At 39.9% G+C, this 14,276-nt stretch overlaps 1 protein-coding gene across 1 annotated transcript; it reads right to left on the bottom strand.

The window, feature by feature from the left end:
• Positions 1–759: 759 nt before the first annotated feature.
• chrnd (cholinergic receptor, nicotinic delta) lies at positions 760–13,866 on the bottom strand. The gene is made up of 12 exons (XM_015369207.1): positions 13,809–13,866; positions 9,844–9,989; positions 8,246–8,290; positions 8,049–8,158; positions 5,512–5,667; positions 5,287–5,396; positions 4,698–4,898; positions 4,368–4,479; positions 3,012–3,126; positions 2,529–2,739; positions 2,287–2,405; positions 760–1,301 (listed from the first exon to the last, which is right to left on the bottom strand). The coding sequence occupies exons 1-12, from the start codon at positions 13,864–13,866 to the stop codon at positions 1,119–1,121; spliced, it is 1,566 nt and encodes a 521-aa protein (XP_015224693.1). The 3' UTR covers positions 760–1,118.
• Between the last annotated feature and the right edge of the window lie 410 nt (positions 13,867–14,276).

Here is a 14,276-nt window from a genome sequence, read left to right on the forward strand (position 1 = left end):
AGTTTCCTATTTAAGCTGCCTGATTCCCAGCCATTGGTGCCAGACTATTGTTGATCCTTTGGTGTTGAGAGTTCTCTAGCTTTAGTATATTGTTCTTTTTGCCTGATCTGTGTCTTTATTTGGATCTTTGATCTTGCCTGCCCCTGTCTGATTAGTTTGTCTGCCTGTCTTTGGCAGCCTATCAAATTCTTCTGTAAACTGAAGCTAGATCTGCCTCTTGACTTCGCCCTGTGGATTATCCTGTCTTCCTTCATCAGCTCGGATCGGATCTCCTCACAGCTCTGGGCTTGCAGCTCTGCTGCGTCTGTTCAGTTGACCTGCTGGATTCATCCTTGCGTTCTGGGTAAGGACTGAACTGTCAAACCAGGTTAGTGACTCGTGCTTTCATAGTCATCCTCTGTCAGATTATCACAGACGCTAGCTGGTGTTTCTCTCCAATAGACGTTCCTGCTTCTGACACCACTGCAGGATCTCTGTTATTGTTTGAATAAATGCTTTTAAAGTAATGTTTTTTAAAGTAATCAACTGTCGATCTTGCCTGAATTGTGGGTCCTACCTTCTGAGCTTCTGACAGTAATATGTTTGCATATGGGCTTAAACAATTAATTTGACTTATTGTAAATAGATCATTGTTTTAAAAAATGAACTAATTAGTCAATTTCTAATTAGAATTTGACTCCCAACACATGCCATTAGCTTAAAGAGCAACACAGAGAGGAGTACCAACATTGTAAAAAAAAAAAAAAAAAAATTGCATTTAAACCTTTTTGTTCCTGAATAATCTCTGTCTACAAACCCTGATGGGGCAGTTTTAGCTTCCCTTGGTTTAAATTCTCTAGAAATAAATCTTGTACTATATGATTATTAATCCATTATCCAAAGATGATCAATTAGCAAAACAATTGTTAAATGCAGCCCTATATCTACTGTAATCATTAGAAAATACTTTTCGCATAAGTTTTGTATCAACGAGACAGAGTAAAGAAAACAGATTGTTTAATTAAACCAAACATGAATTAATCACTTCAACCACTGAAAACACAGATGAGTAAAATAAGAAGCTGATAAAGTGGATAAAATCTGTAAGAACAGAGCAGAACAAACAGAACGAGTCGCTGTCACAGAAGGCGAGGATTGTCCTCGCTGTAGTCATGTGGGTCTCCTTGGAAGGGCAGGCGTGGGGGGTGGTTACAGATTCCCATGAGGAAGATGATGATGGTGCCAAAGGTCATCACAGAAGTGATGAGGAAGAGGCAGAGACGGTCCACCGTACGAGCGATACCGCTCCAGTTGTCCTTCTCCTGTAGAGACAACAGCCTGGTTTCTTCTCTGGTTGAAACTACTTTGGGTCGGTTCTACCAAACAGTTCAAAGCTGCTTTATTTCAGTGTCCAAAAAACATTTCAAACCAATATTCTTCAACCTCACAGATGCCTTTTAGCAAAAATGACAGATTGTGACATTAACCACAGTAAATATTTATGCTGTTATTTTTTGGTTTTTATTCCATTTCAGGAACATTTTCAAGAACCAGAATGAAATCAAAGCACCAGGGTAGAAATCTATGGTCCTAGTGCCGAGATAGGAGTTTAGTAATATGTATTTTCCATTGATATGAACAGGTAAGATGTTTTTCCAGTGGAAATAAGATGATTTAACAAAAATGGCATAATATCTAAAGTTATTTAGGGGAAAGCCTTCCATTTTAAAGTTGCCTTATGTTATATTTGTTCTTATTTTTAGATCAGTTTATGCAGTGCAACTCCAGGAGGAGTTGTGGAAAAAATGTGGTGTGGTGGAAAAAAACAAACATGTTCTAGTCAAAGAAGTTTAGTGAACATAATGCTGAGGAAGCTGTAGTGTAAACTATACCTGGATGAGTAACCTCTACCTGTTAGACAAGATGCAGGAGGAATCACTCGCTGATCAAAGTGCTAAAGTATGAGAAGGCGAAGGGGCCAAGAGATAATCACAATCCATACAAATATCCATGTAAATACCCTGTGCAATAACCCTGTATAATAATCCTGCTATATAAAATGGACTTCAGCTATCATACTTAGACACACTGTATATACTTTACTGTATATATATCCCATACATCATTTCTTCCTTTGGCACCTTATTCTCTTTTTGAGTATTTGAGTAGATGTAACAAGTACATTTCTCCATCGTAAGATCAATAAAGTCAATCAATCAACACAACGCTATGTTCTAATTCTGGCCCCTCACTTGCTCTGACCTTTTTGGTTTGAAGGAAGACTTCAGACATAAGGGTACTTCTCACCTCGTTGTAGTCGTTCTTGTCGCGCATGTGTTTGACAATGTAGTTTGCTCCGTCCACAGCCGGCTTGATCTCTCCGTACAGCTGATCCATCTCACCGTCGCTCTCCTGAGGCTTCAGTACTAAACAAAAAAAACAGATCAGGTTCTAGAAACTTTACTTTCTCTATGCAGAGGCACCAGATGCCCATTTTTACAGTGAGCCAGAATAAAGTGTGCACCGGGTCTGATCTGATCCAGTCCTACCTGAGGCGTGCGTGGGCCTTTTGGACAGCCCGTGTCTTTCAGACTGACGCTCAAACATTAGCTCACTGCGGGACTTGATGCTGTAATATTCCTCTGCCGCAGCGATGTATCCCACCGAGCTAGATCGTCGGGGCAACGCTCCTTCCCACACCGGTTCGTCGTCCGTAGGATGGGACATGTGGAGGATCCGGGGCAACCGTTCGAGGAAAAACTGGACAAAGAGTTAAATAAAGTCATGGTGTTCAAACTCAGGTGTTCATATCAAAAATGCAGAATGAGCTGCTCCAAAATTGGATACAATGTTTTTTCTGCTTTTAGCTGTATTGCTGCAATTTCTTCTCGTAATTCTCGTTATCTTTAGATAATAAGAAAATCAACAATTTTTTCTCAATAAAACCACCGTGAAAAAGTTTGGAGGGATACGGCCGCTCTCGGCTTCCATACTGAAGGTATCAAGATTATTTTCTTTTTTGTGTTCCTTACCTTCTTGGTCCATTCAGACATAACATGTGTACTGGGAGTCCTGAAGTGCAGGTTGAGCACGACAACACAAGTCAGCACGACGATTGTAACAAGCACCATGATGAACATCAAATATCTGAGGAAAGAATAGAAAAGACATACTAAACTCATGGATTTCTGGAAATAAAGACTGAAATACAGGAGAAACACAGTTGGTTTCTACATGCTGATCCTTTAAACAAATTACATGGAACAACACATCCAGAAACAGTCAAACTTCAAAGACCCGACATCAAGAAATGCATCGACCTTCAGTTAATTATTTACTGCATGCCAAAATTTCAACAGTCGCTCATTTAGGAATCAGTGTAAGAGATAAAATCTCCAAGCCTTTGTTGGTCATACTATTGTAATTTAACTGATTCAACCAGAGAAAAGGGAATTTACTCTGACAGGTTGCTATAAACAAATAGTACGAAGAACCAGTTCAGTGTTTGCTAAGACAAAAAAAAAACAATTTGTCCTCTAAAGCTAGGCATACTGTACGAGTTTTTGTCCTTTTCGGGTTGATCCTGAGAATGATTAAATGATCAGCTTGACTGTGCGTCCTGTAGTGTACAGGGGGTAACGAGGGGCGATCAGCCTCTCACGACCACCTCCTGATCAGGAATCATGAGGTCGGGAGAAAATCAATCATGTTTGATTTTCAGTTGGCCGTCGTCGGCAAATCGCGCAGTGCGCAAACAAGGATTCTTCTTCTGCTTCCCATGGCATGCTCGACCCATGTACGGAGGCCTTAGTCCCTGATGCGGCTGACCCGGGTTTGAATCCGACCTGTGGTCCTTTGCCGCATGTCTCTCTCTCATACCAGCTTTCCTGTCAGCCTAATGTCGAAAAACAAGCCACTAGTGCCATAAAAACAAAATAAAAAACTAAAAAAAAAAGTAGGCTTTAGGATTGGAAAACTTTACAATAAAATTGCAGGACATACATCTTTCTCATTGGTATGGCTTTAATGAAATTAGTGACCATTTGATGACCGTATTTTTCCCTCTTCTACTCGTTTGGCTTCAGACGAGTCCGAATAACTCCATCTCTCCGCAGGGCTGAGTCCGACGTTGTTTTTAGACGTACCATGTGAGCAGGTAGATCGCATCAGAGCGTCGGGCCACATAGTGTGAGAACATACATTGTAAGCTCTGAACTTACACTGTACGACGGAACTCTATGGTTTCGTCGTACAGTGTGAGCTGTAGCTGCATGCAAGCCCGGCTTAAATGAATGAGATTGTAGACTGAAATCCAAAGAACTCCTGTCAAAAAACATTAAGGAAGTGTGATGTAGGTGTATGTGTCTGTAGATATTGGAAAATCCTACTTGACTATCAGAGGGACAGACATGGACGTCTCTGGCAACCTCTGGGAGATCAGAAGCAGGAAGACAGACTGAGCCAGGAGAACTGATATGGACAGTGTCATCTTCTCACCACCTAAACACAAAAATCAAGTTTGTTTCCCAGAACGGTGGACAGTGGGACTCAAAGTCCAAGTTGAATAACTTAAAATAGTGAATTTAGTAAATAAGAAACTTTTCTAAATCAACATAGAGGAACAGGTTTCCTTTGACCCCACACAGCTTCTGTAAAATCTCCAAACATCTTATATTTAACGTTCCTCTAGAGAAGAGAAGAGGTGAGCAGTTACTGACTGTCTGCAGGCAGGTAGTAGACCAGGCAAGCCAGAAAGGAGATGAGCACGCAGGGGATGATGATGTTAACTATGTAGAAGAGAGGTTTCCGTTTAATGACCAGGTAGAAGGTGATGTCCTGGTGCTTGTTGCTCTCCATGGGAATGTGCTTGTAGGTGTTTTTCTTGGCTGGCCGGTGGATGATCTCCCACTCACCGTTCTCTGCAGACATCAGAGAGCAAAATTCAGATCATTAGGTCTTCATTTATTCCTTTTGTTTTGTTGCAGAAAAATGTATCCCGGATAAACTAAAGGTTTTTAAAATTTCCTGACTGTAATAAATTAGATTTAAGGTAACGACTGAATTCATCTGTGTTTTTGCATTACTTCGGGATTGATCATTAACCTAAGGCTAACCTTCAAAGAGGATAACTAACTTAAAGCCTGACTTGAAGTGTTGAAATAAATGGACCAAGAGAACTGAACTTAACAATAAAAATAAAAATAAACAAGAAGCAACCCAGCAGGTGGATCCGGATCTGGACCGTGGTCCGCTAATCCGTGACCTCTGGTTTAAAGGATAAACAGGATATTTAAAGACAGATGTTACCTGTAAAACTCTCAGGGTCAATGATGATCCACTCCACCGTATGTGAATGCGTTTCATTCCCATCTTGTTTCAGCAGCATTTTAATCTCTCTGGCGTTGTACGTCAGAGAGCTAAAAGACAAGAATCTGTTTCAGTTCATCAGGATCTGAGCTTCTATTTCTCGCGCTTTAGGTTTTGCATCAAACTACTGTGTTCAGATACACAGGGCTACAGGGAGCTTCTTACGTGAATTTGAGCGTGCAGTTTTGCCAGTCGAAGGGGAAGTAGTTGACATTGATGGAGCAGGAGGATCGGAAGATGGCAGGAGGTAACCAGTAACAGAGACCAGAAGAATCCACCAGGACGTTACTGTAGTAGGCCACCTGGAACTGGGCATCATTACTGAGGAAGAAGAGGATTAGAAAATGCTCTGTGAGTCACCGTGGAATATCATTCACACACCCAGTACTTGTGTTGAGGGGGTGAGGGGGGATGGCATCCCCCTCATACCATTCCCTGTGACATTTTATCACTGAATGTGTAAATTTCTATTATATATTTACAGTAATAGCTATAATATTGCCCTTTCAACATTTGGCAGGTCGTGCGCTTACGAGAAACCTGACCAAATTACGGTGGCCCAGAGGGCACATGCAATTTAATTTTCATCCTCAGTGGTGCAACCAGCGGAGCAGCTGACGATGCTCTGAACAGCATCACGGCCAAGCAGCAAAGACAACGTGATTTTAGGGACTTTATTTATAAGAAGGCAAAAACTAACGCATCAGGTAAGTCAAGAGTCAGAAGACATGACCTTTTCTAAGCTTACCATTGTGTCACCTAATATATAGAAGTCCTAATCTCTGGACATAACAATAGCATGCAAGACTAGGTAAAGTAGTTTGAAGCGCAAACATTTTTCTGTCTTTAAAGTTGTCATGACACACGAGAATTAGTCTGGAGAGTACAGGAATTGCTAAACATCCAAAATCTGCATTTAGGTTGTGATCTGAACATAAAATGAATCTGTAGACTGCTGCTGTTTTGATGGATAACAGCCAGAATCTAGAAGATGCTGGAGAGACAAGTGGAGCTGTGGCTGAGAGCAGTGGAGGAAACCTGCAGAACAGAATCGAAGGTTTGAAAAATGCATTTTAATTAAGCCAATTAAGACACATGCTAAGATTATTATCTTTAAAGAACTGCCAAATGTGATGTAAATGTCTGGCCAACGGTCATAAAGGAATTGAATGTTGACATCTGACTGCAAGGTCCCTCATGTGACTTGCAGAATGCGTGTCGTCCGATCAATGGTTAATGGCTTCAGTTTGGCGGATCTGTTAAATAGATTTAACTCATTCATTGCCAGCATGTAGCCTAGCTTACATTAAATTAGCCAATAGAAGCAATTCTGATATTCTGATAATCAGTCTATTTTATAAAATAAATACTTTAATAGATTTTATATAGGCTTATTTCATTTCTAGGCTAATTTTAATGTATTTGAATTTGTAAGCAGTTTATTTCAGATTTTAAAAATTATTTTAACTGTTTCAATTTAATTAATTTAATTTGAATAAAAAAAAATACTTGACTTGAAAGAATTCAGATATTCATTTGGAATGTTTTATGAGGTTTTGTTCCAAATCTTAATAGATTCATTGCCAAAAGATTTTCCAAAGTAAAATCAAAGAAGTGTCCCATCATGACTATGAAGCTGATCCCAGTGGGAAATTAGTCTCTAACTCTGTAGGGGCAGTGATAGTCATGCCAGTCCAGGGACTGACTGTAGTTCTACTGAAAGGTGCCTTGGTCAAGGTCAATGACCATGCATGTTGCTTTAGATTAATAGACTATATTAATAAGGCTATGTATGCTTAAAAAAAAATCAAAGGTTCCACCATTCCCCCTTCTTTTTTTTTTAAACTCGACATCTGCACACACTCCTTGGCAGATTAATATTTAGGGAGTCTCTTAGTGGATAAAAATGATGGAAGAGAAGAATCAATTTTAATTAAAAACACTGTTCTTATTTTCACATTTAGCAGGTTAATGTTTATACTTTGCGTGTTGGAGTTTGAACAGATTAGATTGGAGCAGGCCCAGATTAACAATGTGCAGAACCTCAACCTGAGTGCTACATTTTATCAATCTGGCTGCCTGGCCGTGAGAAAGCCTGTGACTTAGTTGGAATGAAAAAAAAGATCAAATTTTAACCAAAATGTCATCATAAAGTGCAGATCTGTGAATAGTCTGCCTTTGAGCACATTCAGGTGTTCATATCTTCACTTTTTGATCAATCTTGCTGCAAATTGTGTCTCCAAGCTTAAACTGAGGCCTCAACAATATCAGACAATGACCATTTTTTCAGTAATCAAAGGAAAATATTTATAGATGATTGACTGAGCGAATCCTTCTTTTAAGAATGTTTTTACACAGCAGTCTGATAAACATCAGGATGAACCAAACAGCATTGGTCGTAGTTTATAGTTAATCTTAAGTATTTCTGAACGATAATTTAAAAAAGCTATAAAAAGGAGTTTCTTCCTTACATCTATTGTTACCTTTAAACCAGCATGTAATTGCATAAGTTTTAGTGCAACATGAGTAGAAAAGATGTTTTCCATGCAAATAATTTCAATAAAATTATATATTTTATACAAAGCATAAAATGAGATAAAAAGAAGGAATATTTTTGGTCTTTTTTCTGTTTTCCTTATTGTTTTGTGTTTGGGAAAAAGGAAAAAACTATAACATGAAACTGAATGAATGAATCATTTTACTTGTTTTCCAGAACGATCTCTGGTAGCCAGACCATGCTGGGCGGCAGGCGAAGCATCTCAATGCCGTCGAACTCCGAGGCGTTCCAGGACAGCCTGTAGTCGGTCCATGTCTGTGTCACAGCAGTACAGAGACGGTTCACATACACAGATAACGGCTTTTTATGCCTGACAAAAGGAAGAAAGTTGTTTTGACGTACATGATCGATCCACACGTTTGTCAACAGCGTCTCATCAACTTCTTTCTACAGATGGCCGAGAAGGAAATAGAGATTACAGGAGGTATGCGAAACAGACAAAACTATAAACTGCTTAGTTTTACCGCTTCATGTGATACATAGACGAGACAAACTGCACACATCATCCCCACAGTGAAACACAGCGGTGGACGCATGATGCTATGGGGACGGCTTCTTTTCCAAGGAGTGATAGAGGAATCTGTTAGTTGATATGTGGATGGATGACGTTCAATAGGAAGAAATCTAAGCATCTAAGGTTGTGCAGCTACGTCTCCCAGCCGTCCCAGGAGTAAGGAGGAGATTCCAGGATAAAGGCAGTAATTCAAAGCTTTTTGACATAAATGCCACCCGACTGCTCTTTGTAGAGATGCTTATACACTTTTCTTTGTTCACTTCATCATTTAAACTTCTGCAGATAAAGTTTTGTCAATAAATAAATAAATCAAAGTTTACACCAGAAGTTTAGAGGAAACCTAAACTCTGGCCTGTGGACTTCTACATCTAATGTTATCCTTTCGGTTTATCGCTCCACTGAGAGTTAACCCCAACATTGACCAACCAAATCCTAAAATCATTAGATTTAATAGTTTCCTAATTAAATCCCCTGTAAAACCAACTTCTAGTTTGACCTTCTGTCCTGATTTCATAAATGTTGGCCCTGCAGTACTGCACTCTGGCCACACCATGGAGCTCAACTGGTGTTTCTCAGTATAATATTCTTCTGTACATCTTTGGCTCTATGGTACATATTTGTAACCACTCTGTGGCTGAAAGCTGTGTACCAACTGAACTTAGAGCAAAAATTTTAACTTAAATGGTTTTTTAAGATGATGATCTTACAGAGCTCATTTTAATCCTGCATCCATGTTTATTTTTGATTCTGTTCATGGTGGAGAATCCTGCTTCACAGCAGCAGGTTGAGCCAAACATCCTCTAAATGTTCAGGGTCATCTTTGAGCACCATTTCACCATGTATTAACAGGAGAAGCAGCTCAAATGAAATTAGACACTGAAGTCGGACAACCTGCAATAATTTATAAATGTTTTAAATCAGGCTGGGTCCGGATTAGCCAGCAAGTGGGGCCGGATCCGGACCGACTAACCTGTGACCTCTGATCTAAGGATTACATCATGAAGGTATCTGCTATCTCATAAGGAGCATGCGCTGATGTCAGTTATGTATACCAGCAGATGTGTCACAGAGCTTTGAGTTGTTCAATAACCTTTCAGCAAACTGGACCAACCTGCTGGATCACTTTTTCAGTTTCTCTGACCAAATTATTCCTTCTGTGGCTTGATAACCTTTTTCATCACTGATAATCTCGTACCCTTTTGTTCCTAATTTGTTACTCATTCCATGGAAAACCTGCATGATTTTTTCCTTCAAGAGGAATAATCCTGTTCACAAAGTGTTCCTTCATTGGTACTTACTGAATGGAGCCTAAACAGCCTCTTCCAGCATATCCTATTAGAAAGCCTTCTCCTCCACACTGAGGCGGTCACAATAAAAAAAACATAAACATGCAGGGTTTTTTTTAAATGTTTTTTTTTTTTACTACCAGAGAGATGAGGTTGGAGAGCGTGAGGGCCAGATAAACGTCAACGACATCCTGCTGCTTCTGGACGGGCCTTAACTCCTTGTTGTATTTTTTCTCTTTGAACAGGTGGTTGATCAGACGCTCCTCCTCATTCCTGCACAAACACTCTGATAAACAGACAGAACCAGCTGTCAGATTCAAGATGTTCGCTTTAAGTCATTTACTGAGCTGGAAGGTCATTATATGAGGAGCACTAAGGCCAAAGCTTAATGGTAATTTGATACACTGAGAACATCTAGGCGGAGCTGAAGCTTACATCATCACTGTAAGAAGGTTCCCCTCATTCACTTCATAAGGTGTTAGTATCAGGATATAAAAAACATGACCTGTTCTTTAACGGGTCGCAGATGTATTAAAATCTAACTTGAGCGTCCAACAGTTTTGAGAAGGCCTGAACTGAAGTGTGTACAAAGAAAAAAAAGCCTTCAGTAGATCAGCTCTCTTGTTGACCATAATATTTGATGCTTCAGATGTTTTTTGGAAAATATTTTAATCCAGCTAAGGCCTGGGCTTTGATTAGGTTATTAAACAAGTTTTTCCTTGCTGCGTTTTGGATCAAAGCTCTGTTTCTGACCCAGCTGTCAGACTCTAACATAAAAGAAAGCAGCTCTTCATCCATGGAGGGTCCATGATATATGAAAAAAATATTTTTTTTGTAAAGTGAAGGACTTCAGTTTGTTTAGATAAGGCCTTGTATGCGTTTCCAGATCGATGGGCAGCCTTTTTATTTCTCTGATGCTGCCTTTCCATGTCTGCATTGTGTTGAACACATTCTAGCTCCACAGAACCAATACAGATCAGTTAATTCCCATTGGGAGCAGATGTAGAGCACGCATCAGCTCAGAATGCTACAATGCTGCAGTTTAAATGAACAGTTATGATTCAATATGAACTATAAAAGAATTACATCCAGAGAAGTATGACCATAAAACCAAAACACCTTGTACTTTCTTGTCACCATCACAGTGAAAAATTGCTGCTGTTATGGACCATACAGCCGTCACGGGTTTGAGGCCCGGCCTAATGCCGAGTCTCTTCCACCCCCCTCTACTACTATATCCCATATACCTGCTTTCAAAAAAAAAAGGCCATTCAAAATAGTCTTAAAAGAAAAAAAAAAATCAGATTTTCAACACCATAACTAACTGTATGTGCTCTCTTCATCCTCTGACATGGGAGCTGGCTCGGAGCTCGTCTGCCTGGCTGTGTGTTTCCTGGACGGGGCCGCCTATGAAGCTGGTTAAGCAGTTTCTCCTGTATGTCTGCTTCTTTCTGTATGTCTGCTTCATTCTCCTTGAACCCCAGTCAGCCTCTGCATATGGTTCTGCTGGAGGTTTGTTCCTGTTAAAAGGGTTTTTTCCTCTCCACTGTCACTACAAGCATGCTTGGCATGAGGGATTGCTGTCCAGTCAATGCAATCAGCTGGTTTTCCTTAGATGGAAAACCAGCTGAAAAATTAAAGTGCCTTGCGATGACAGGTGTTGTGACTTGGCACCATATAAATAAACTTAATTAAACTCTATTCACTGCAGACCATAAACTCAGAGCGATCTGTGCTCTATGCGTTGTCACCAAGGTCTCCAACTAAATTTGCCTAAGTTGTTGCTAGCTGCTGTTTTGATAATAAGTTGCTAGATAGTCTCATGACCTTGCTTTAATTTCATACTGCTGGCCAGCAGGAGGCGGGGCCTATGCTGAGAGCAGCCGTGTGACATGAGGCACCTGTAGACATGCCTAAACAATCCTCAAACACAACATTATTATTCCCCCAAATTCAACTCTAGTCCCGCAGTGTATCCATAAAAAGCTATTTTTTTAAACACATGTAGAAAAACATTTGTGAAATTGATTGTGTTTAGAAGGAAGTTGTGCAATCCCTTCACCAGGTCTTTAAATATTCTATGGATTGTTTAACACCCACAAATTAATGGGTTTTCTATAAACCAAAAACAGATTTCCTGTTTGCTCATTTTTCCAATAGTTCATTTGCTGATCTAAGCAGGTTTTATTGAGCTGGACTTTGAAGTGAAAAGGTAGCGGACCTTTGGTCTAGAACAGGGGTCGGCAACCTGCAGCTACAGAGCCGAGTGCGAATGCCGCCCTTGCGGCTCCCTGGAGCTTTTTCAAAAATGAATGAAAATGGAAAAAGATGGATTTCTTTTTGGATGTTAAATATGTTGTGCAGGAGGTCAAACAAACATTCATAATGTTTTCCAAATCCATCCATTTACCGTCATGCTTATCCCAAGTGGGGTCACGAGGGGTGCTGGCGCCTATCTCCAGCTGTACAGGCGAGAGGCGGGGTACACCCTGGACAGGTCGCCAGTCCATCGCAGGACATTTATGTTTTCCATTGTTGTGAAAATTTGTATAATCAATAAATTTAAACAAAACATGTAAAAAATTCTGTCAACAAAGATTTGCGCCATAGCCTACGATAAATGTTTCAGTGCGGCAAGGTGCCAGGCAGGTGGCTGTTGGGTGTGACTCTGGCCATGAATCTCAAAGGGAAAAAAGGAAGATAGCTGATCAGAACAGATGATTCTAAGAAGAATGGAACCGTTGCTTTCATTACCAACACGGAGGGATTGCCTGCATTTATCCTTTGTAAGGAGAAGTTTTCAAATAATAAAACAAGTCATTTGGAAAGGTATTTCCAGGGAAGACATGCTAAATATGCAGCCAACCACTAAGTTAGGAGTGAGAGAAAAAGTGTAATTGCGGTACGCTTCTTCTGGATAAATTAGAAGACATCAAAGATAGATTTAAAAGGTGGATTACATCTCCAGACTCCACTACTGCTGCTAGTCTTGGGCAGGCATGGAAAACCGTCCACAGATCAAACAGGTAGCGCTCTGATGCAGGGAATGGAACTTTCTTCCATTTTTTTCTCCAGATCCTCAAAATAAAATAACACCATAAATCTGATTTCTTTGTTTTCTATAATTTCATCAATACAACAAAACCTAAAACATTTATATTGTAAAGGAATTTAAACTTAAAGCACCAAATATCGTACAGCAGAGCAGTCACATTATGTGACATTTGCTCAAGGATAAACATTTATTCATTAATGCTTGTTATATATTTAAACCAACACAGTCCTTTTTTTTTTTTATAGTGGGCTAATACAATTTTACATTTTTGCAGCTCCAGACGGATTGTTTTTGTTTGGTCCTATATGGCTCTTTGAACAGTTTGGGTTGCTGACCCCTAGAATCTAGGGGGTTCTGGTCCATTTGATCTGGAAATCAGTCCTCTCACTAATGGTTTTCCTAAATAAAAAAATACAATAAAAACACAGTAAACCAACGTTCTCTCAAACACTGACAGGAGAAAAACAAACAGGGGCTGGACGTGTCTGCATGAGCCGCCGCTGCTCAGCTTTCCTGTACAGCAGCTGTTCTGTGGATCAGATTCCTGCTCCTGATCAGCTGTCCACACAGAACCGACAGGCTTCTTCCAGCCTAAAGCTTTAGTTCCTCCAGAGAAACTCTTGTTTAGACCCTTTTATCTCCAGTTAGATTCAGGTCACAAACTTACAATAAACAAAATGACCGGATCTTATCTTATTTTGGCCTAATTCTGGATTATGTGAAATACTAAATTGCACTTTTTCTTTCTGTGAAATAAAAGTAAAACAATAAAATCTTAAGTCAAAGAGATTGTATGAATCATTCGTACAAAGGTTAGACCTACAAAGAGCAGCATGTTGTTAAATTATGTAAAGTTTAAAGGTTTTTTTTCCTTACACAAGAATATATTTAAAAGGAAATGTAAAGATGTTTTCCCCCATCTCCAAGTGGAAACAAAGACATTACCAAGCAGCAATAGAAATAATTAACTTTGAAACCGAAAACTAATCAGAGTCAAGCAGAGGACTCAAACTCATTTAGATGAAACCTAAAATGTTCCCATAAACTCACCGTGTGCGACCAGTGTGAGCAGGGAGACCGTGAGCAGCGCAACCCGGTGGAGCTCCATGGCCAACTGGCTGAGTGGAGCACAGGCCGCTTTACCCACCAACCTTCATCAGTAAGTGACAAGCAGCAGCTGCAGAAACACAGGGCAGAAAATAGAAAAGTGACAGCAGGAGCGAGCAGCCGGAAGCATGAAGAACTTGGTGGTTTCAAAGGCTCTACACACAGTCATCGCAGGACGATCTGGGAGAAAATAAAGAACAAATCTATAAACTTTTCAACTTATGATCTAAAACAAAAACTTTTTTTTGTTTATCCCAACTTTGATGCACCAAAAGTTGAGTTTATCAAACCAGCTCTCACTGAAATAAACTCTAAATGCTCATAAAACAGTACCTACCTACTCAGAGAAAACAATGATTATGATGCTCCTCTATTCTAATTTTCTATACATACAGTCATGGCCAAAAGTTT

This window comes from Cyprinodon variegatus, unplaced genomic scaffold (genome assembly GCF_000732505.1).
Source record: "Cyprinodon variegatus isolate N-32 unplaced genomic scaffold, C_variegatus-1.0 Scaffold2635, whole genome shotgun sequence".
Classification (NCBI taxonomy): domain Eukaryota; kingdom Metazoa; phylum Chordata; class Actinopteri; order Cyprinodontiformes; family Cyprinodontidae; genus Cyprinodon; species Cyprinodon variegatus.

Bases quoted from the DNA above. Each gene is read 5' to 3' on its own strand.
- chrnd (XM_015369207.1), bottom strand. From the start codon at position 13,866: ATGGAGCTCCACCGGGTTGCGCTGCTCACGGTCTCCCTGCTCACACTG. The intron at 4,899-5,286 runs GTAACATCTGTC...TGATGTCTGCAG, and splicing joins TGACCCTGAGAGTTTTACAG to AGAACGGTGAGTGGGAGATC. The intron at 2,740-3,011 runs GTAAGGAACACA...CTCTTTGTCCAG, and splicing joins TGTCTGAATGGACCAAGAAG to TTTTTCCTCGAACGGTTGCC.